The sequence below is a fragment of the Pelobates fuscus genome, chromosome 3 (genome assembly GCF_036172605.1).
Source record: "Pelobates fuscus isolate aPelFus1 chromosome 3, aPelFus1.pri, whole genome shotgun sequence".
NCBI classification, from domain to species: Eukaryota; Metazoa; Chordata; class Amphibia; order Anura; family Pelobatidae; genus Pelobates; species Pelobates fuscus.
In genome coordinates this window covers 378,977,766-379,002,538 of record NC_086319.1, presented here as the reverse complement: position 1 = coordinate 379,002,538, position 24,773 = coordinate 378,977,766, and the positions used below count along the sequence as shown (strand labels likewise).

The following is a 24,773-nucleotide window of genomic DNA, read 5'->3' as shown; positions in this document are numbered from 1 at the left end:
ATTTTCTGAGAAATATGGATCTTGGGTGGGGGCCCACACTTTTCCCCCCAGGACATGACCCTTGTTTGACAGCTAATTTGGCGTACTCCATGGCTTATGCCAACAAACAACAAATGTCCAATGCCAATCTGAGGTTAGTTCATTGGCTATGAGAAACAGCTGATTATTCTTAGACAATGAGCTACGCCATTCTCAGAAATTGCAGTAATTACCATTGTAGGGTCAAGTGACATGGGACATTGCACATTGCACCTAGACCACTTCAATAAGCTGAATTGGCCTGGGTGCCTATAGTGTCCCTTTAAATCGAGCTGTACCTATTCCTTACTCGCATTAAGGCAAAAGGGGCAATGGGGCAAATTTGCCCAATTTGCATCGTTCAAAACGAATGTCTTACCGAGTGCTGCAGTACCCACATATCACCTCACGGTGTCAGCACTACATGGAATTATTATATTGAGTGACAGTTAGCGAGCTCTCCGCTAGGTGTCGCTGTTTGCACGCAGGCTGGCTGGAGGCAGAGTTCGGGGCGGGTTCGGGTCCGTTCGAGGCGGGCCGGGGGCGGACAGGGGGCGGACAGGGAGCGGTAGGACGCGGCCCCGGGGCGGTGCTGGCAGGCTGGGCTGCTCGGCTCAGGGAATAGTTTCCAGCCGGCACAGTCCATGTTGGAGTCGTGGTCAGGGCAGCGATGGCGGCGGAGCGCAGGGCCTTCGCACAAAAGATAAACAGGTGACACCAAGGGGGGGATCAGCCTGGGGGGAGGGGGGCAACACGGGGAAAGGGGGGCAACACGGGGAAAGGGGGGGCATTAGGGAGAAACTGCCAGGTGACAATATATCTAGGAGGGGACACATTGACAAGTTATATATATATATATATATATATAGGGGGGGCACTGCCAGGAGGGGGCATATTGACATATGATAATACATTCATATTGTGGAGACAAACTGCCAGGTAGTAGTGTATATAGGGGCAGGAGTAAACTTGGTTATAATAAGTATAGGAAGGGGGGCACACTGCCAGGTTATAGTAAGTATAGGAGGAGGGGGGTGCCACACTGCCAGGTTATAATAAGTACATAAGGGGACACACACTGCCAGGTTATAATAAGTACATAAGGGGACACACACTGCCAGGTTATAATAAGTACATAAGGGGACACACACTGCCAGGTTATAATAAGTACATAAGGGGACACACACTGCCAGGTTATAATAAGTACATATGGGGACACACACTGCCAGGTTATAATAAGTACATATGGGGACACACACTGCCAGGTTATAATAAGTATATAAGGGGACACACACTGCCAGATTATAATAAGTGTGTGTGTGGTGGTGGAAGGGGGGGGGGGGGGGGGGGGGGGGACGGGACACACTACAAGGTTATAAGTATATAAGGGGACAAACACTGCCAGGCTATAATAAGTATGGTGGGGTGGGAGCACACTGCCAGGTTATAATAAGTATAGGAGGGGGCGAGGGGCACACTGACAGGTTATAATAAGTATAGGAGGGGGGGGATAGGAGGGGCACAACACTGCCAGGTTATAATAAGTACATAAGGGGACACACACTGCCAGGTTATAATAAGTACATAAGGGGACACACACTGCCAGGTTATAATAAGTACATAAGGGGACACACACTGCCAGGTTATAATAAGTACATAAGGGGACACACACTGCCAGGTTATAATAAGTACATATGGGGACACACACTGCCAGGTTATAATAAGTACATAAGGGGACACACACTGCCAGGTTATAATAAGTACATAAGGGGACACACACTGCCAGGTTATAATAAGTACATAAGGGGACACACACTGCCAGGTTATAATAAGTACATAAGGGGACACACACTGCCAGGTTATAATAAGTACATAAGGGGACACACACTGCCAGGTTATAATAAGTACATATGGGGACACACACTGCCAGGTTATAATAAGTACATATGGGGACACACACTGCCAGGTTATAATAAGTATATAAGGGGACACACACTGCCAGATTATAATAAGTGTGTGTGTGGTGGTGGAAGGGGGGGGGGGGGGGGGGGGGGACGGGACACACTACAAGGTTATAAGTATATAAGGGGACAAACACTGCCAGGCTATAATAAGTATGGTGGGGTGGGAGCACACTGCCAGGTTATAATAAGTATAGGAGGGGGCGAGGGGCACACTGACAGGTTATAATAAGTATAGGAGGGGGGGGATAGGAGGGGCACAACACTGCCAGGTTATAATAAGTACATAAGGGGACACACACTGCCAGGTTATAATAAGTACATAAGGGGACACACACTGCCAGGTTATAATAAGTACATAAGGGGACACACACTGCCAGGTTATAATAAGTACATAAGGGGACACACACTGCCAGGTTATAATAAGTACATATGGGGACACACACTGCCAGGTTATAATAAGTACATATGGGGACACACACTGCCAGGTTATAATAAGTATATAAGGGGACACACACTGCCAGATTATAATAAGTGTGTGTGTGGTGGTGGAAGGGGGGGGGGGGGGGGGGGGGGGGACGGGACACACTACAAGGTTATAAGTATATAAGGGGACAAACACTGCCAGGCTATAATAAGTATGGTGGGGTGGGAGCACACTGCCAGGTTATAATAAGTATAGGAGGGGGCGAGGGGCACACTGACAGGTTATAATAAGTATAGGAGGGGGGGGATAGGAGGGGCACAACACTGCCAGGTTATAATAAGTATAGGAGGGGGGGCACTTCCAGGTGTCAATAATTATAGTAAGACACCGTTCCAAGTGACAATGTGTTTAGGAAGGTACAAACTGCTAAGTGGCATTATATTTAGGAAGGACACACTACCAGATGATGATCTATAGCAGGGGGTTACACTGCCAAGTGACAGTATAGTTATGGGGTCTCTGCCAGGTGACATTGTATTTAGGAGGGGAGGGAGAGGCGGGGGGGACGGGGGGGCACACTACCAGGTGACATTAAATATAGGAGGGGTTCACACTGCTAGGTGGCATAACATATAGGAGGTGGGCACACTAACCAATCACTCTGTATATAGGAGGGAACAAAATTCCAAATATTATATATAGGAGGGTAAGTGACTACAGGATCAGAGACAATGCAGGTCACAATAAATATAGCATAGACACACAGGCAGGTGACACATTGTAGGTACGTACAACAGGGGCACACTGTCAGATGAAACAAGTGACAATATTATATGGTGGGAGCGCAGTGCCAGGTGACCGTTTTATTAAGAGCTAATTCTCTGAAAATGTTGTGAGTTCTATAAAGTCAGGTGACCATATTCGATTGATGGGCCACTCTAATGCTTTTGATTTATTTTTGGAGGGGGCACAATGACAGGTGGTATTAGCAGTTTGTTGTATTTTAATATCTCAATTCTAGAAAGTAAAGTCACTAAAGGTGACAGAGAAGTGATAGTGGATTTAAATGAATTTGTATTGTGATGATATAATGATAGTGACTCCTCTGTATCCCCTATCACCTATCCATGTCCTCTTTCTATACGTAATGTCATTATTCACTAAACTGAGAATTTGAAGAGTTCGCAAGTGAATTGTAAATTTCTGGCTAAAATGGCTAAATTGTAAAAATTATCTTTCTAATGTGTAAATGGTTGGAAATTCAAAGTAGATTTCATCTTTTAGGCCAAACTTGAAGCATTCTCCAAGCTATGTTTTTGGTATGATATTTCTGCCCCAAATATAAAATGTAGTTAAATTAATTGGAATTCTCAACACTTCACGTGGTAGTGGATATCCCTGCGTGTCTAAATTATGGATTACGCCAGGCCAGTACTTGGAGAACCTGTGACAGTCAAGTACTCTGTAACACCAGCTTTGAAGTAGTTATAGTGGTGATAAAAAATAAATCTTGATTTAAAAATGTTGCAATGTAGGCAGATCTGTAGGGGCAGGCACAGCGCCCCTCTCCTCCCCCAGATTTTGTTGCAAAATCTTTTTCAAAATCTAATTTACTGTTATAGTAAGGACTGCTGATAACGGTGGGTTAGAAATACATAATGCATACGTTATCAGTAAAGCCCTAAATATGACTGCAAGCTTTCTATGCAAGTCTTCTCCTTCCTGTATCATTCGTGATTGTTCTTCATATGGTTTAAGTAGATGGATACATGGATTCTAGTCTTTATTTCTGCGCAATCTCCCTGTCACATGTTTAAAGTTTCAGTAATTAATTCAAACAGACCCCGCTATTCTTTTCCCTAAATCCACCCGTGCTGTCTTACCATCTGTTCAAAGACAGCTGTATAACAACAACAAAAAAACACAAGTGTATTGTTCTTCTCTACTCCACTGTGTTACTGTAATAAGATGCTGTAGGGCTAATAAGGCAATAAGGAGCCGGGTTACTGTAATAAGATGTTACAGGGTAATTAGGTACTCAGGAGCCGGGTTACTGTAATAAGATGTTACAGCGTAATAAGGCGCTCAGGGGCCGGGTTACTGTAATAAGATGTTACAGGGTAATAAGGCACTCAGGAACCGGATTACTGTAATAAGATGTTACAGGGTAATAAGGCACTCAGGAGCCGGGTTACTGTAATAAGATGTTACAGTGTAATAAGGCACTCAGGAGCCGGGTTACTGTATTAAGATGTTACAGGGTAATAAGGCACTCAGGAGCCGAGTTACTGTAATAAGATGTTACAGGGTAATAAGGCGCTCAGGAGCCTGGTTACTGTAATAAGATGTTACAGAGGTAATAAGGCACTCAGGAGCCGGATTACTGTAATAAGATGTTACAGGGGTAATAAGGCACTCAGGAGCCGGGTTACTGTGATAAGACGTTACAGGGTAATAAGGCACTCAGGAGCCGGGTTACTGTAACAAGATGTTACAGGGTAACAAGGCGCTCAGGGGCCGGGTTACTGTGATAAGATATTACACAGGGTAATAATGCACTCAGGAGCCGGGTTACTGTAATAAGATTTTACAGGTTAATAAGGCACTCAGGAGCCGGGTTACCGTAATAAGATGTTTCAAGGTAATAAGGCACTCAGGAGCCGAGTTACTGTAATAAGATGTTACAGGGTAATAAGGCACTTAGGTTGTAATAAGATGTACCAAGGCATTAGGTGGATAGCGAATTAGTGCCTTCATTTTGTAAAACGAAGAGTCTTGGCAGTGTTCTACTTAACATGTCAGTGATCCTAGTAAAATCCTAAAATCCCACACTCCCCACCTCCCCCCGTTTCCCTTCTTCCCCTCTAACCTCCTTTTCTACGTCCTGTTATTGTGTTGGGAGAAGAAATTACTTCCTCTTGTATTAACCAGCATTATTACACCATGATGAATTTGACGTTATTCTACAGCAGGCTAATATTTATTGATGGTGTGTTTATATGTAATATTTTGCCCATCTAGAAATGGACAGTGCTTCCTGTAGGAGACTAATGAATTTAAAAAGCTCTCTGGTGCAACAGGTTTCCCTGTAAATTTTATTTAAGAAGGCTCAAGCGTAGCCAGAGATATAATTTTGTTGGATTAGATGTAACCCTGTCCGATGTTATCTGCTGTTTTCTGTAAAGGAACACTATAGCCCTAGGAATACATGTATATAGAAATGGGGTATCATTGTATTTGAGAACCGTAGCAAAATAGAAATGTGGGATGTTTACAGTAGTGGGACATGAGAAGTCGATGGATTTCCCCAAAATAAATCACGTTTGAAAAACCTAAAAAAAATAATAGTACTTTGACCGAGAATCGCGATAAAATGGTTAAATAAAAATTGTTTAAATGCTCTTAGTTTCACAGCCTGGGGGATGTACTCTCTATTAATAGATATTTTTGTTCAGTGAAAAAAAGTTGTAATCTCAGCATGCCAAAAGTTTAACTTTAAAATTGTAATTCATTCCTTGCATTATTTGTTTTGAGAACTTTCTAAAATTGAAATCCTAGACATATTGGGCATTCTAACAATCCGGATTAATTAGTAAACCTTTTTTGAGTTAGTTGTCTTTAGTTGCATTTGTTATGTAGGAATTATTAAAGGGACACTATAGGCACCCAGAATACTTCATCTCAATGTAGTGTTCTGGGTGTCATGTTCCACATATTTTAACCCTGGGTCAGACTGCTAAGAAGCCGGAAATCTCTGTAGTGGCTGTCTGGTAGAGAGCCATTAGAGGAGGACTTAACCCTGCATGGTAAATATTGCAGTTTATAAAAACTGCAATAATTACACTTGCAGGGCTAAGGGTGATGGGAGTTGGCACCCAGACCACTTCAATGAGCTGACGTGGTCTGGGTGCCTACAGTGTCCTGTTAAAATTCCATCTATACATTGAGGGGGTGCTCTGGTCTCCACCCATGTGCTGTGGTTGCTATGGTAATTCCTAGGCGGGCTATAAGGTTGATAGCGATGGCCGGTATAGTAACAGTGATGTGATGTCACTCCATTCAGACGCCGGCATACTGGTAGCAAAGCACAGCCTCTGCGTCATGGATCTGACCTGCTTGGGGAAGTGTCTTCGAGCAGGGCAAATCAACAACGAGCGGAGGAGGAATGCGAGTGGACCGGAGGTGGATGTTACAGAAGTAACTCTTTTTAATTAGATCGTGACAGGGGAGTGGAGGGCCACGTAAGCTGTGACTTGTTCCCTTTAAATATTTTATTCATATTTAATATTGTGTTGTGTATACACAGTGGTATCAAAAGAAAGACATACTTAAGACATAAAAAAACAAAATGTAATATGTGCACTTAACAGAAAGGGTGACATTGTGGTAAAAAAGGCCAAAAAGATCTTGGTCACAAACATGTTGCATCTCAGCAGAGCCTCTGTCTTTACGGGGTTCTTGAATGTATCATACATCTCTTTTTATAGTTATTTACATTTGATGTTAGACAGGATGTCTATGGCTGCCAGTGGCACAGTATGGGATAACCTACAGTAGTTTGTTGTTCTGCTATAGCTGGCGACTTTGTAAGGTTGTTTAATCTTTACCCATCCAAATAGGATATCTAACCGTAAGAAGTAAAACTGATATTTTCCCAATAGTCAATAAATACGAGAATGTTTTTGGAATTTCTTTGTACAATGCAGGTTTTTTTTTTTTTTATATAATCTTTATGTAAGCCTCTTATCATCTGCAATATGTAAGTAATACATAGTTAAAGGAACACTATAGTCACCTAAATTACTTTAGCTAAATAAAGCAGTTTTAGTGTATAGATCATTCCCCTGCAATTTCACTGCTTAACCCCTTAAGACCGGAGGGCGTACTATTACGTCCTTTTAAAAGCGGCTCTAAACGCCGCCGGACGTAATAGTACGCCCTCCGGTTTTTAGTAACTTACCCGGTCGCTGGCGGTCCCACGCCGGCGATCGCGGTTCGGGGGACTCCCAGGGAGCCCCCCGCGGCACGTCCGCCCTCCAGGAGCCCTCCCGGCCATGTGAGAGTGAGGTCCTTGTGAGGACCTCACAATCACATGGCCGGTATAGCTGCCTGCTGCATTGCCAGCAGGGGGACCAACTGTTATGACAGTTGGTCCCCCTGCTGGCTGAAAATCAAATAAAAATGTTTTAAAACAGTGTAAAAATAAATAAATTATATACTTAGATCATATATATATATTATATATATATGATCTAAGTATATATATACACATATACACACATACACATACACCGTCTAGGTGTATTTTAATATTAATATATATATAATTATATATATATATTAATATCAAATTACACGTAGACTGATACTGATTAAATATATATATAATTATTGTTATATATATATTTATAAATAATATAAAAAAAATTAATATGTAAATACGTAAAAAAATTAAATAAAAAAAATAATTAAAAATAAAATATTAAAAAATATATAGATGTGTTTTATTTCGTTCTAACTGTATTCTGATATTAATATATATATATATTTATATCAAAATACACTTATAACGAAATAATATATATATCTATATACATAAATATATACGTATATATCACTATATATATACCTATATATAAATAAAAATATTAAAAAAAAATATATATATATATACGTATATATACACATATGTATATATATACATATATTAATTCTACACATATATTTATGTAATAATTTTACATAATTAGGTATCCTAATTAATTACAATTAGCGGGACCTGCCTGACCACCCATGCCGAAAGTATAGGGAATTTAATTTGCTAGCACTATATTTAACCCTATAACTTTCCAAGACACCATAAAACCTGTACATGGGGGGTACTGTTTTACTCGGGAGACTTCGCTGAACACAAATATTAGTGTTTCAAAACAGTAAAATGTATTACAACCATGATATCGCCAGTAAAAGTGACGTTTTTTGCATTTTTCACGCACAAACAGCACTTACAGGGACGATATTATTGCTGCAATACTTTTTACTGTTTTGAAACACAAATATTTGTGTTCAGCGAAGTCTCCTGATTACAACAGTACCCCTCATGTACAGGTTTTATGGTGTTTTCAAAAATTACAGCGTCAAATATAAGGCTTGTGTTTAATTTTTTTCACATTAAAATTCGCCAGATTGCTTACGTTGCCTTTATGACCCTATGGTAGCCCAAGAATGAAAATTACCCCTATGATGGCATACCATTTGCAATAGTAGACAACCAAAGGTATTGCAAATGGGGTATGTCCAGTCTTTTTTAGTAGCCACTTAGTCACAAACACTGGCCAAAATTGGCGTTTTTTGCATTTTTCACACACAAACAAATACAAACGCTAACTTTGGCCAGTGTTTGTGACCAAATGGCTACTAAAAAAGACTGGACATCGCTTATTTGCAATACCTTGGGTCGTCTACTATTGCAAATGGTATGCCATTATGGGTGTAAATTTATTTCCTGGGCTACTATACAGTCTCAAAGGCAACGTAACCAATCTGGCGAATTTCAATTTCAAATGTAACACGCTATATTTGACCCTGTAACTTCCCAAAACACCATAAAACCTGTACATAGGGGGTACTGTTTTACACGTGAGACTTTGCTGAATACAAATATGTGTATTTTATTGCAGTAAAAGCAAACAGTATTATGACATTGACAGTTAAAATGTCATGAAGAACGAAAAAAATCAAAAAAAATCTTATTTTCTCCCATTTTTTTCATATTAAATTATGTTTCATAGCTAAATATTTGATATTAAATGAAAGCCCTGTTTCCCCTGAATAAAATGATATATAATAAGGGGGGGTGCATTTAATATGAAAGAGGTGAATTACGGTTGGACAGACATATAGCGCAAATGCCAGGTTTTGTTTACGTTTTGTTTCGTTCACTTGTACATTTGGCTGCGGTGTTAAGGGGTTAATTCACTGTAATTTAGGAGTTAAATCACTTTGTTTCTGTTTATGTAGCCCTAGCCACACCTCCCCTGGCTATGATTGACAGCGCCTGCATGAAAAAAAAAACTGGTTTCACTTTCAAACAGATGTAATTTACCTTAAATAATTGTATCTCAATCTCTAAATTGAACTTTAATCACATACAGGAGGCTCTTGCAGGGTCTAGCAAGCTATTAACAGGGGATAAGAAAATCTTAATTAAACAGAATTAGCAATAAAGAAAGCCTAAATAGGGCTCTCTTTACAGGAAGTGTTTATGGAAGGTTGTGCAAGTCACATGCAGGGAGGTGTGACTAGGGTTCATAAACAAAGGGATTTAACTCCTAAATGGCAGAGGATTGAGCAGTGAGGCTGCAGAGGCATGTTCTATACACCAAAACTGCTAAATTAAGCTAAAGTTGTTCAGGTGACTATAGTGTCCCTTTAACAGTACAACAAAATGAAACAAGCAATTAGAAAATATAAGAAGCCTTGCATCATTTGACATGTTTACATTCAAAAGATAAACTGTCCAGTCAAAAGGACTTCAGAGTCAGATACAATCATGAACTCACCCCAGGGAATAAAAGAGTAATATATACCAGTCTGTAATGAACAGATACCATAACTCGCAAACATTGAGACAAGTAGAACCCTCTTCACAGAAAAGACTTATTACCGGACCTCAGAGTGGCCAGTTTTAACGTGTATATAGGAGGTATAGGATATAGAATAGTCAGATAAAGGATAGGAGACAGACAGATAAATTAGTGTAGCAGAGGCAAGGGTCATGGATAGCAGAATACAGAATAAACGATTAAACAAAGTCAAGTCAGGATAAAGGAACGCACTGTCTGGCTAACAGTAACCATGATAGGGCACTAAAGAGAGGTCACAAGGGCTTTATATAGGCTCCCAGGGCTTCTGAGAGGCCTGTGTCACTTGTGAGGCCAAAGTGAAAGTCATCCCATGTTGTGTAGGCAAAGTACAGGTGTCCACACAAGATGCGGGCCAAGACTTGTATAAAGTAAGAAAGAGGTGTATTTTCTGCATTTTTGCCGACATCATAACATCGTCTACCGTTATTGTGTCTGGCAAGGGAATCATCGGATTGGGAGAGACCTACCATAGCTGTCGGAGGACATCTGATTTGCAGAGCAGGTATGTCCCAGTCTAAGGAAGCCCAATCCCAGGTATTGGCAAAACCTACATTTTTAACAGGATTCAAAAACAGGGTATAGATAAAAAAGGAAGGATAAATATAGACCCACCATTGAGACCATTGTCTCATATATGTGGAACCAAAACGACTCGATTTGCTGGCAATCCCATCAGATATGGAGTAGAGTGGCACCACTCTGCCCACCCTGCCAGCATTTGTTGGGGACACTGAGGAACATCCTGTGGAGGCCATGAGGTGTACAGTACCACCACAACAACATTTTATAATTTGTTTCTTGAACAGAGGAACTTATAGAGGAACAATGAAGAAAAGTGCAAATCTTAAACCATTGCACCACCAAATCATCTTTCCAGCGCTCAATGGATTTAAGAGTAGCTGGCTCCATTGGGGGGATAACCAGAAGCTTCTACAGAATATAAATACCCTTTCACAAGGGGGTTGCATGCATGCTAAGAGTTTTAGAAATTTGTCAAATCCCTATGTAGAAGTGATTTCTCTGCCGTAATATATATTTTTTTATCTGATGGTAAGTGAATTGTTCAAATAGTGTAAACATCCGGTTCCCACCAATCAAATCCAAACTGGCCAACCGTGAGTGGAGAGCTTAATGAAGCCAAGTGGACCACAGGCCCTTGTCCCAAGAATTCCAGTGTTCTAGTCTAAACCCCGGAGAAAAATGTGAGTTATAGGACTAGGGAAAAGTTGAACTGGACAGAACAGACTGAATTTACTTCTAACCATTCCCACAAAGTATCTCCAATATAAGGTGATCCATCAATGGGCGAGTTGCATTATGCATAACTGACATTGTGCCCCCCGAATATTCATGTTCCAAGTCTACCCAATGTGTAGTCCAGCCCTGGGCCTGCCAGTCAAGAATTTAAAGCAGATGCATATCTATCGCATAAACATCTTGACCCCGTCAAGATGTTTGGGAAGTCACAAGACTTCCAGTTTTAGTGTTTAATGTGAACTTTCTTGCCTTATTCGAACTCTGACAATAAAGATTGTAAAAAAAACAAGTTTTTTTTTTTTACTACACTATGTCAGACAAACCATGATACAGTCAGGAAAGCAGAGCGGGCACGGCAAGACCAGCGCAATGAGGGCGTAAAGGGAAGTAGTACTAACCTTTTTAAAACCTCATGATGTGGTGGTGGCCACCAAAGTAGTTAGAGTAAGTATTTCTAACTCTATAGTGTTCTCGTAAGTAGAATACATTTTAATATATTTGTGATAGCTTCTTCTGATAAAATGGGTGGTTTGGCAGTTGAATCAGAGGGTGTAATGTCGGGGCATGTTGTGACACCTGTCTTAATGATTACTGTACCTATATTGTAGGTAAGATCTGTGTACAAGAACGCAAGCTCTGTATTACAAATTCTCCCCTCTCTACTGTAATCGTGTGACTCTACATTTTATTTACATAACATAAAATTTTTTTCCTGTGTCCATCAACCTGTGTAATGGATGAACAATTATGCATAGAACAGGCTGGAGAACAATGCCTCATGGTATTTGTAGTTCTACAGCAGATGGCGCATCCCTGATATGTAAAATAATCGCCATACAGAGAAATGTAGGAGCAAGAATGATGTGTTCTTGGGAGCTTGAAGCATTAAATTCCTTAGAAACTTGCAATAAACAAAACATTTTTTTTGCATCAAGGTAAAAGTTTAGGAAGCGGCATTACTTACCTACCTCTTGCAACTTACCTAGCTTTGCTCTGTATCCTGCAAGTATTGCTCTGCATGGCAGGATATTTAACCATTTGTGTACCAGAGGCCAGTTCTGCTGGTTTACATTTAAAGTGACTGCCCTTCTCCCTTTGTTATATCTGCATCTCTCTGTGTATTAGATTGTAAGCTCTGTAAGGCAAATTCTGTTTGTGTAAGCGTTTTTGTGCCTACTTTTGGATCGGAGTTGTTAGCTCTGCCAAGTAGGGTTACTCTCTCAATATAACTCCTGTCTGGGAATTTACGCTTTGACAGACCACATAGTTTTCACCCTGTGGTCTCTTTTGTCTTTGAATTGTGTATTTGTAAGTTCTGGACTTACTCAACTTTCTTCGAACTGTGGCTTTCTAATATTGTTGTTATGAATTGCAATAGGTTTGTTCTCCTTGCGCATCTCCATAAGAGAGTGTCAGCTCTGCAGGACAGGATTCTATTTTTGTGTTTACCTGACTGCATGTTGTTACTCATGTAGTGTCTGTGGGTATAGCCCTCTGTATCTAAACCTTGGCATTGCCAAACCAGCTTCAGCTAAATTATTCAGAGTGCGAACAGAATGGTCCTGTCTCCTCCCAGCGTCTGTGTCAGAATCTAGCACAACCGGTCTAATGTGTCACCCTCTACCTACAATGTGATACCAACATGCTGCTTTAAATACTAGTGCTGAGTACCTACACTGTGTTGTTTAATGATAAAGAGTATGTACACAATACACTTTATAATACAATGGTAATACTGTATAATGATCGTGAGTATCTATACACTGATAATGAACACACTGCGCTGTATAATGATACTGAGTATCTATACACTGATAATGAACACACTGCACTGTATAATGATCCTGAGTATCTATACACTGATAATGAACACACTGCGCCGTATAATAATACTGAGTATCTATACACTGATAATGAATACACTGCGCTGTATAATGATACTGAGTATCTATACACTGATAACAAACACACTGCACTGTATAATAATACTGAGTATCTATACACTGATAATGAACACACTGCACTGTATAATGATCCTGAGTATCTATACACTGATAATGAACACACTGCGCTGTATAATAATACTAAGTATCTATACACTGATAATGAACACACTGCGCTGTATAATAATACTGAGTATCTATACACTGATAATGAACACACTGTGCTGTATAATGATACTGGGTATCTATACATATATAATGAACACACTGCGCTGTATAATAATACTGAGTATCTATACACTGATAATGAACACACTGTATAATAATACTGAATATCTATACACTGACAATGAACACACTGCGCTGTATAATAATCAGAGTATCTATACACTGATAATGAACACACTGCGCTGTATAATAATCAGAGTATCTATACACTGATAATCAACACACTCTATAATAATACTGAGTATCTATACACTGATAATGAACACACTGCACTGTATAATGATACGGAGTATCTATACACTGATAATGAACACACTGCGCTGTATAATAATACTGAGTATCTATACACTGATAATGAACACACTGTGCTGTATAATAATACTGAGTATCTATACACTGATAATGAACACACTGCCCTGTATAATGATACTGAGTATCTATACACTGATAATGAACACACTGCACTGTATAATGATACTGAGTATCTATACACTGATAATGAACACACTGCACTGTATAATGATACTGAGTATCTATACACTGATAATGAACACACTGCACTGTATAATAATACTGAGTATCTATACACTGATAATGAACACACTGCGCTGTATAATGATACTGAGTATCTATACACTGATAATGAACACACTGCGCTGTATAATGATACTGAGTATCTATACACTGATAATGAACACACTGCACTGTATAATGATACTGAGTATCTATACACTGATAATGAACACACTGTATAATAATACTGAGTATCTATACACTGATAATATTTGCACTCTCCTGGTGAAGCTTGCTTGGCTGATACCTCTCCTGCTGGCACAGGCTGTACAGTAATGTATTGTCTGACAGGCTGGTATTACAGAATACAGCTATACAATGGAACCTTGGCATGAGTTCGTACAGTATCTGTCTGTTTAGAGATGTGTGGAGATCAACACACATCTCTTGATCTTTTTGAGGATATAATTGATCTTTTTGAGGATATAATTTGTTTTAAAAGCCCCAGGGTTAATTCCTCGTTATTTCTTGTATTAATTGTGTTTGATTGTATTCGTTAACTGCTGCATCCTGGTTTTCTGTCTTTGGTATTAAGGTAGGTGGTTGTAGGTGTATGTATATACATAATTATGAAGCATGTTGCTAAGAGGTTCTAGAGACATCATATTATTCCATGAGCCTGTCAGGTCATTCACTAAACTCAGGAATTCTGAAGTGTAAATTAAAAATTGCAGGCAAAATAGCTGATTTAAAAAAATTCCAGTTTGGCTATTTAAAAAAATAAGATGTTCTCCTTAAATTTGAAATTCAAATTGAATTGGTGGCAATAGTCACTTTAGCAAGTTACCCCGCGAATGTCTACAGATCCCTGAGATGTCAATATATGACCCAATACATGCTAAAAAACGATTTATCGTTACTTTCATACTATTGAGGTTTGGATTTCTTTAACCTTACCAGAGCTCTATTATATCTATATGCTGGCTTTCCTGAGCAAACGGTACAGAACCTGGACATTATGGTAAAGGCTGACACTGCTAGAATTCAAAGACCATTCACAAAGATACATAAAATGCTGCAAGGAGCTATAGGTTCGCCCTTGCACTGACGTCGGAAGAGGGACTTCGGCGCTGGTTTTTAACCCTTTGATTGCTGTGGGGGCAGAGGGACACTGTAATATTAGGAATACAGCTTTGTATTTCCAACACAATAGTGTTCCTTTAAGGCCCACCAGTGATCAAGGTTTTTAGTATCCCCATAGAAATAACTAAATCCTCAACTTTTGAGAACCACTGATCTACAAACCATTCAGGATGTGTATGACTGCATTCCAAGGAGGAATTTAAGATTCCGGGTGACTTTACTCCTTTTGGAGACCTTGATGATAATGTATTGTAAGGAGTTTCCACAATCTTTTTTCACCTCTGTTATTTTTAATCTTCAAATTACATTTTTTTGTTTGGGTTTCCTGATGAGATAGTGTTGTGTGCACAAAATTCTTGCAGACGCTTTACCTATCTCTCCCAACGTTTGAGTGTCTCCTATTCTAATAACACCTCGTCCCCTTGTCCTGTGTAGGTTTTCTCTTTACATTGCCGCTCTAAGCAAACTTTTTAATTCCTCTGGATTCCACTACAACCTGTACACTAATGACACCCAGATATACCTTACCTACCCTGATCTCTCTCCTGCTGTCCTAGAACACGTCACTGGTTGCCATTTCTGATTGGATGTCCAGGGCTGCCATCAGAAATATTGGAGCACCCTTACACAGCTGAAGGTCATGGCCCCCCGGGGCCCACCTCTGAGCCGCCCACAGGGCCAAAATGTAGACCCCATCTGTTGTACAAGTCCCAGAATGCTTTGCCAGCTGGGGATCTACTATTTGTTCATCTCTGAATGGCTGTATTTAGCAGTGAGCAGTGTTTGTGTGTTTAAAGGTAAGCATGTTTTTGTATGGATTATGTATGTGTGTGAATGTTGGTGTCTGAATCCAGAGGTGCATTTGTATCTAGTGTATACTGACACACCGTTACACTCACTGACACATAGTTGCACATATTGACAGATACACACATAGACACACACACTGGCACACCGATACATACTCTCTGCCTCGTCCCGTACCTCGTCGCACCCACACGGTTGTTAGCTGGGAGGAAGTGACAAACACTCACTTCTTCCCAGCACTGCCATGATCATTAAAGGGGCCCGGTCAAAGAACCACAGCGCACGACCAGACGCCTTGCGACATAAGCCTATCGGGAGGCCCTAACTGCATGGTCCTCTCAGTGTGCTCTCCCTGCAAGTTGATGGTACCAGCATCAGCCCATCCTTGCAAGCTCCGGTCTTGGTGTTATTTTGGATTCTGGCCTCACGTCCATTCTGTTGGCACATCCTGTCGATTCCACCTTAAAAACATTGCCCTCGTCTGCCGTTTTTTTTATACAAGATGCTGCTAAGAAGCTGGGTCATGCCCTGGTAATTACTCACATCGATGAATGTAATTATCTACTAATTGGTTCCCCAGAAACCGTACTGCCTCGCTACAGTCTTTAATCAATGTTGCTGCCATGCTGATTTTTCTCTTCTCTTGCTCTTTACACACCTCGCCCCTCAGTCAATCCTTACATCGGCTTCCTGTATCTTATAGGAGGCTCATTCAAAATACTAACTTACTTATAAAGCTCTAAACGACTCTAGCCCCTGTTACATTTATTCACTGATTCGTAGATATGCCCCTTCTTGGTCTCTGGCTCTGCCAGTGACCTTCTCCTGTCCCCTGCTCGAACCCTTACTGCTAACTCGAGCCTGCAAGACTTTTCACGGGTGGCTTCTTTCCTTTGCAACTGGCTGTCTTCCCCCATCAGACTCTCCCCTAGTCTTCAATCAATTCAAAACATGTGTCCTCCTGGAGTAACTTCAATTTCACAAACCTGCCTCTAGCTGTCTCTTAAAGGGCCATCTTACACTGTCATCTTCCACTTCTGCTAGTTCCCCACCTTGTCTTTGGTTGCTATTCCCCTCGATGCCCTTCTTATTGTGTCTATCTAGATTGAGCAAGGGTCCTCATCAACCTACCATTTTGTAATTGTCTCAATTATTGTTTCATTTTTTTTCCCTTTTATAATATTACAAAGGGCTGCGGACCATGTTGGAGCTATATAAATGCCAATAGTAATAATTAAGCAGTTACAGTGCCTTTAAGGGAACACTATAGTCACCTAAATTACTTTAGCTAAATAAAGCAGTTTTAGTGTATAGATCATTCCCCTGCAATTTCACTGCTCAATTCACAGTCATTTAAGAGTTAAATCACTTTGTTTCTGTTTATGCAGCCCTAGCCACACCTCCCCTGGCTATGATTGACAGCGCCTGCATGAAAAAAAAAAAACTGGTTTCACTTTCAAACAGATGTAATTTACCTTAAATAATTGTATCTCAATCTCTAAATTGAACTTTAATCACATACAGGAGGCTCTTGCATGGTCTAGCAAGCTATTAACATAGCAGGGGATAAGAAAATCTTAATTAAACAGAACTTGCAATAAAGAAAGCCTAAATAGTGCTCTCTTTTCAGGAAGTGTTTATGGAAGGCTGTGCAAGTCACATGCAGGGAGGTGTGACTAGGGTTCATAAACAAAGGGATTTAACCCCTTCAGGACGGAGTCAATAGTACACGTTCTGATCAAAACAAAACGTAAACAAATACTGGAATTTGCGCTATATGTCTGTTCACCCGTAGTTCCCCTCTTTCATATTATATGCACCCACACTTATTATATATCATTTTGTTCAGGAGAAACAGGGCTTTCATTTTATATCAAATATTTATATATGAAACATAATTTATTATGAACAATATTTAAAAAAAACTGAGAAATTTAATTTTTTTTTTTAAATTTGTAGTTCCGCCTCACATTTTAGCTGTACATGTCATAATACTGTTAGGTTTTACTGCAACAAAAAGCACATATTTGTAATCAGCGATGTCTCACGAGTACAACAGTACCCCCTATTAACAGGTTTTATGGTGTTTTGGAAAGTTACAGGGTCAAATATAGAACGTTCCATTTTCAAATTGAAATTTGCCAGATTAGTAATGTTACCTTTGAGACAGTGTGGTAGCCCAGGAATGAGAATTACGCCCATAATGGCATACCATTTGAAAAAGTAGACAACCCAAGGTATTGAACGTGGGGTATGTTTAGTCTTTTTTTAGTAGCCACTTAGTCACAAACACTGGCCAAAGTTAGCGTTCATATTTGTTTTTGTGTGAAAAAAGCAAAAAACTAATATTTGGCCAGTGTTTGTGACTAAGTGGCTACTAAAAATGACTAGGCATACCCCATTTGCAATACCTTGGGTTGTCTACTTTTGCAAATGGTATGCCATCATGGGGGTAATTCTTATTCCTGGGCTACCACACTGTCTTAAAGGTAACATTACTAATCTGGCAAATTTCAATTTGAAAATGGAACGTTCTATATTTGACCCTGTAACTTTCCAAAACACCATAAAACCTGTTAATAGGGGGTACTGTTGTACTTGTGAGACAACGCTGATTACAAATATGTGCTTTTTGTTGCAGTAAAACCCAACAGTATTATGACATGTACAGCTAAAATGTGAGGCGGAACTACAAGCCTTATATGTGACTCTAACTTTCCAAAACACCATAAAACCTGTACATGAGGGGTACTGTTATTCTCGGGAGACTTCACTAAACACAAATATTAGTGTTTTAAAACAGTAAAACATATTACAACAATAATATAGTCCATAAAAGTGCCGTTTGTTTGAAAACAATGCAAAAAACTTCACTTTTACTTAAAATATCATTGTTTTAATAAAATTTACCAGTTTTAAACACTAATATTTGAGTTCAGCGAAGTCTCCCGAGTAAAACAGTACCCCCTATGTACAGGTTTTATGGTGTCTTGGAGAGTTACAGGGTCAAATATAGTGCTTGCGAATTAAATTCGCTGCACTTTCTCCCTGTGTTGTCAGGCATGTCAATCAAATTTTAATTAATCAAATGACATAATTATGTTAAAAAATGACTTAAATATATACGTAGAATTTTAATATATATGCATTTATAGGTATTTAAATTCTACGTGCATACTAATGTAATCTTTTATGTAATTATATGTATTTATCTCTATATATATATATTTGCGGTTATTTGCATTTTATATATAGATAGATATATATAGAATGTCATTCTAAGTGTATTATGTTACCAATATATATATATTAATAGCAAAATACAGTTAGAATGAAATTACATATGCATATATAATTTATTTTAAATTTTGTTTCAATATTTTATTTATTTATTTTATTATTTTATTTATTATTGTAATTAGACGTATTTATATATAATATATGTGTATATATCTATTATATATATAATAGAATGACGTTACATATATAATATGTATATATAAGTGTATTTTAATATTAATATATATACCAATATTAATATTAAAATACACTTTGTATGACGTTACATATACAATATGTATATATATTATATATATATATATATTATATATAATATATATATATATATACATATTATATATATATATATAAATACTTTTAATTTAATTTTACACATGTTTAATACATTTTTTTTACTCTTCCTACCAGCAGGGGGACTGTCTAATATTTTAGACAGTCCCCCTGCTGGCAGATCCATAGCCAGCTATAGGGGGCCATGTGATCGCTCTTTGAGAGCGATCACATGGCCCCTGGGGGCCTCATTTGCCATGGGGGGGGCTGCCTGGGCTGTCAGGCAGCCCCCCAGAAGAGGATCGCGGCGGAGGTAAGTAGCTGCGATCTTCTGGGGGCTTAAGCCGTTATGGCGTTCTATGCCGCCGCAACAGCTTTAAAGCCCTTTAAAGCCGCGACGGCATAGAACGCCGTAACGGCGTTAAGGGGTTAACTCCTAAATGGCAGAGGATTGAGCAGTGAAGGCTACAGGGGCATGTTATATACACCAAAACTGCTAAATTAAGCTAAATTTGTTCAGGTGATTATAGTGTCCCTTTAACGTCTCTTTTATATCTCCATTATCATTGCTGCCCTCACTGATACTTCAGTGTAAAGAGTGTAAAGCAGGTTTGGAGCAGCAAAAAGCCCACAATTTATAGTTTATGTTTTACATCTATGAATTGCCTGGAGAGACAGGGAGCGACCTAGTGAGCTGGATATTGGTCTTCAGTATTTACACATATCATGTTGTGAGCATGGCTTGTATTTTGAGTAAATATAGCTAACCACACTCACGGAGATCAGAGAATTTTAAAATTTAAAAGGACATGCTGAATAAGCAAGATTTTTTTTTGGTGCCACTGACTGTGTCCCTTATTTGCATGTTATTATGTGTGAATGTAATTGGAATATGTTTAGTGTGTGAATGCATGCACCTTTTTGTGTTGCAGTTGTATAATTCTGAATGTATTTTTGTCTTTCTATCGCCCCAAATTCCTGTATCTTATCCCTTCTTGTGTTGCTCTTGGCCTCTCTCTCTTATAGTGTCTGTAGCAGAGAGCTGATATTACACAGCTATTCTCCACTTAAGATCCCAGTGAGGCTCAGGAACAAGTATTATAGATCCAAAGAATAGTAATTCCAGCAGGCAAAATAATCCAACAATATCCCAACAGCACTCCCAATAACTGGACGACACACAGCATCAGGAGCAGAACTGAAATCTTTAATCACACAACTTTCTTATAAAGGGTTCTCCCTTGCAAGGGAGGGATTTACAGTAATTAGTAAATTAGCCAATAGTACAGTAGTTACCTCCCATACCTCTCCTCCCCTCAGAGTGACACATAATCCACTTATAACTCACACACTTTTACCCCGATTCTGGATGTACCCTAAAACAGCCTGGTACAGTTATTTAAATGGTATCCCCTGGTAGCCCTGATCTGGGTGACTAACATATCCAAAATTCACCCAGATCGGACCAGGGGTTCGGGAGTTAGGTGGAGGGTGTAATTTGACCGACCGCACATGAGGTGGTATCCGGAAAGGGTTCCATGCATTTGGGCCCTGCGGTCGGTCTTCGTTCGGGAGATAAAATACATAGAAAATACTGCCATCCACGTTTAACTTTCCCTTCATACGAATCCCCTCGTTCGGTACCTTAAAACTACCGAACGGGGTATTGATGAACCTTCTCGTTCGGGAGTTATGGAGCTCTGGAGGTCTCAGCGGTGTTTGGGTAATCGAGTGTCTGATTTGAGTTCCCGACACTCGATGGCCGCCGCCACGTGTACGCATACCGAATGGCAGCCACCCAGATACATCCATAAAGGGCCTATTAACTTGCGGTCAGAGAAGTGTGAGCACTTAATAGCTGACACACTTCTCTCTGGGTTGGTCCATTAGTTCGGTAGTTTCCATTTGTATAGAGTACGGATGGAAACTACCGAATAACATATGATTAATACATATAAGTACCATAGCAATGGGAAAAAGACCACACAAATACAATAACGAATACAGTCACATAGGAATGTTACAGGACAGGCTCAATACGTTCCGCTACAGTGTCCATCTACAGAGAGCTTGCTGTTAAGGTGCAGGAGTGATTACGGTTTAACGAATAAGCTAATTATTCAAATGCTTTTATTTTTGTTAATTTCTCTTTGTTACAATGCAGAGAAATTCTGAAGAAGCATGTTCCAAACTGTTATTCCCAAGGACAATTTACCTTTATTCTACACAGTGACCACTTTATGAAAAATGTGTAAACTTAAAGGGACTCTCCAGGGAGGACATTTTACTCACCTCGTTTCAGCGCCGGGAGCCTCGTGAAGCTGCGCCCCCTATTTCGTCAAAATGACGAAATAGGCGGGCGCGAGCAGGGAGCAAACAGACGCTTCCATTTGGAAGAGTCATTGCTCCCTTGTGCGCATGCGCGGCTTTGCCGCACATGCGCACATACTTCAGAGGGCGGCATTCATGCCGCCCTCTGAAGTGCTGAGCGCACTACCGCGCATGCGCGCGGCCGCGAGCTGAGCTGAGTGATAGCTCAGCTCGCGGTCTTTGCCCGCCCCCCTCCACCGCTGACAGGCTGGAGAGAGAAGGCGCGCACACAGTGCCTTCTCTCTCCTGAACACGTCAGACGTATTTTAATATGTCTGACGTGTACAGGGCCTTTTTAGGGCCCTGCGTGATAGGAAGTCCCTCGAGTGGCCGTCTGAGTGACGGCCACTGGAGGTATTCCTATCAATCAATGTAAACACTGTATTTTCTCTGAAAATACAGTGTTTACATTAGATTGCCTACAGGGAGCTATATATAATACCTGAACAACTACATTAAGCTGTAGTTGTTCAGGTGACTATAGTGTCCCTTTAAAAAAAAAAAAAACACACCAAGTGCTCTATAACACTACAGCGCGCCGTCTCCTAAGTTAGTTGAGTAGACTACGTCATGTAGCTGCTAGATGCTTGTCGCTGTTTTATGGCCCAAACTCTAAGACATCTTGATCTCGGTTTCCAAACTCTCTGAGAGGCCCCATCACTGAAAATGTTTAGGGGAAGAAGTGAGACCCTCCAGCTCCTACAATCCTTTTAGTAACAAACCCTTAAGCTCTGAAAGATTCAATGCATTTTCCACACAATGCTACGTTTGCAAAATAGACATCAAAGGCATATAATTTAAATTATTATCTTTACTGTAGAATCACAAAGTGCTTTGAGGCCTGCTAAGTGGACATGACGTATAACTAATTTATTGCTGTTATTGTAGGCCTATGGATACAGACGCACAGGAATTACACCAGCTAGAGACGAAGGGGATATATTGTCACAGCATGGTTTAAATCTAATGCAATAGCGAAATGCTTATATACGTATTAAGCAGGCCAGTTACCTATAAAGGAAGTTTTACTTTAATCGGTAAAGAAAGATAATGATTAGTTCTGTTATAGTGATTCTCCAGGTTAGAACTGACCATTGTAATGCATTATGAAAACCTTAAATAAAGAAATAGGTACTTTTACAGATTTAGTGTTTACTGGGAATTACCAGGATCTGCTCCTTTCTTCAGTAAGTCTAGGAAGTAGCTGGCAACCTAATGGCAAGTCCTAGCCTTCTCATTGTTTTCAAAGGGAACTGTGTACATCTCATTAAACCCCTGCTGAAAGGAAGTTTATGGGATACAACATTTCACAGTTCTGTTCTTGAGACCATATTATTATTATTATTATTTTATTATTTATATAGCGCCATCAGATTCCGTAGCGCTGTACATACAACTTCACTGCACAGCGGCTGCTATATTCTTACTACTGATGGCTCATTTCACAGATCTACCGTTGTGACCCTAGGTTTAGGAACCTGTTAGAGAATTTAGGGTCTGATGTAGCACGCTCTGTACAAGTACTTGTATAATCGCATAATCTTCCTCGTGTGATGTGTATAAGTGGGGGGTGGGCATATAGCTGCAGGTGGCTGCAGTTATAATATAGTGAGTGTATTAAATAAGGACCAAATTATTAGAAGTAAAAAAACAAACTGCAAAATGTGGGCAAAAAGTGCAGCTTTTGAAAATTTATCTCTCACCACTATAGTCAAAGATTGGCTATTTTAGTCTGATTTTTGCAATTTGGTTTCAAAATTACAATCAATCTACTTCTTCGTAATATAACCTTTGCAAGGAGCATGTTCTGTTATGGTGCTTGGAGTGTCCCTTTAAGAAAAGGCTCCTGCAACTCAAGATGATCTGGTTCGAATATAGATGTTTCCCAGAGTGTAGCTCGCTATTTTTAAACCTTTGATTTGTTCCCAGTTTGTAAAATGGGGAGTATATGGATTTCTGTAATTATCTACATTTGCTTTGGTACAGAGTACACCTGTACTGTGTCTGTTATCATGCCTGCAGCATAATTATGGTGGCGCGAAGAGACAATTAGCAGTTTTATAGTCAATAAAAGTTTCCTGCTGAGCCTCCAGACAGGAGGTGGGAAAAGACAATGTGCTGGAAATAGGACAGGAAAGGCACGTAATTGCTTCAATGTGGATGTTTTTTGGTTTTATACTGCAAATTCACACAAAAAACGAAAGGGTGCTGGTTACTCCTACAGTACAACATCCACGTACAGGAAAATACAGAAGGATGTTGTGTGTGTCCCACAGCAAAGTGACAGAGAAATCAATGAGCCATAGAATATGGAGTGTGTCCCTCCCATCACAGGGTGACACAGACAGGAAGGAGCTATGGGACATGGAGTCTGTCCCTCCCAGCATAGGATGACACAGACAGGAGAGAGCTATGGGACATGGAGTCTGTCCCTCCCAACACAGGGTGACACAGACAGGAGGGAGCTATGGGACATGGAGTCTGTCCCTCCCAGCACAGGGTGACAGACAGGAGGGAGCTATGGGACATGGAGTCTGTCCCTCCCAGCACAGGGTGACACAGACAGGAGGAAGCTATGGGACATGGAGTCTGTCCCTCCCAGCACAGGGTGACACAGACAGGAGGGAGCTATGGGACATGGAGTCTGTCCCTCCCAGCACAGGGTGACACAGACAGGAGGGAGCTATGGGACATGGAGTCTGTCCCTCCCAGCAGTCTCTCGTCCAGCACACGGTGAATCCGTGATACAGACATGAAGCGGCTGTGGGACATGAACTGGGTGATACAAGCAGGAGGGAGCTGTGGGATGTGTATTAATCCTTCCACTATAGGCTGCGACATCTGAGAGAGAAACAAGTAGTTGTACCTTATATCTGCATGTTTGTCTTGG

The 24,773-nt window shown here is 40.1% G+C and overlaps 1 protein-coding gene across 1 annotated transcript in view; it reads left to right on the top strand.

The window, feature by feature from the left end:
* Positions 1-624: 624 nt before the first annotated feature.
* The window catches only part of DOCK6 (dedicator of cytokinesis 6), a 149,799-nt gene continuing 125,650 nt past the window's right edge, over positions 625-24,773 (top strand). Inside the window, exon 1 of the mRNA XM_063446373.1 lies at positions 625-729. Coding sequence (XP_063302443.1) covers positions 689-729 — 41 coding nt within the window. The 5' untranslated portion in view covers positions 625-688. The remainder of the gene's footprint in view (positions 730-24,773) is intronic.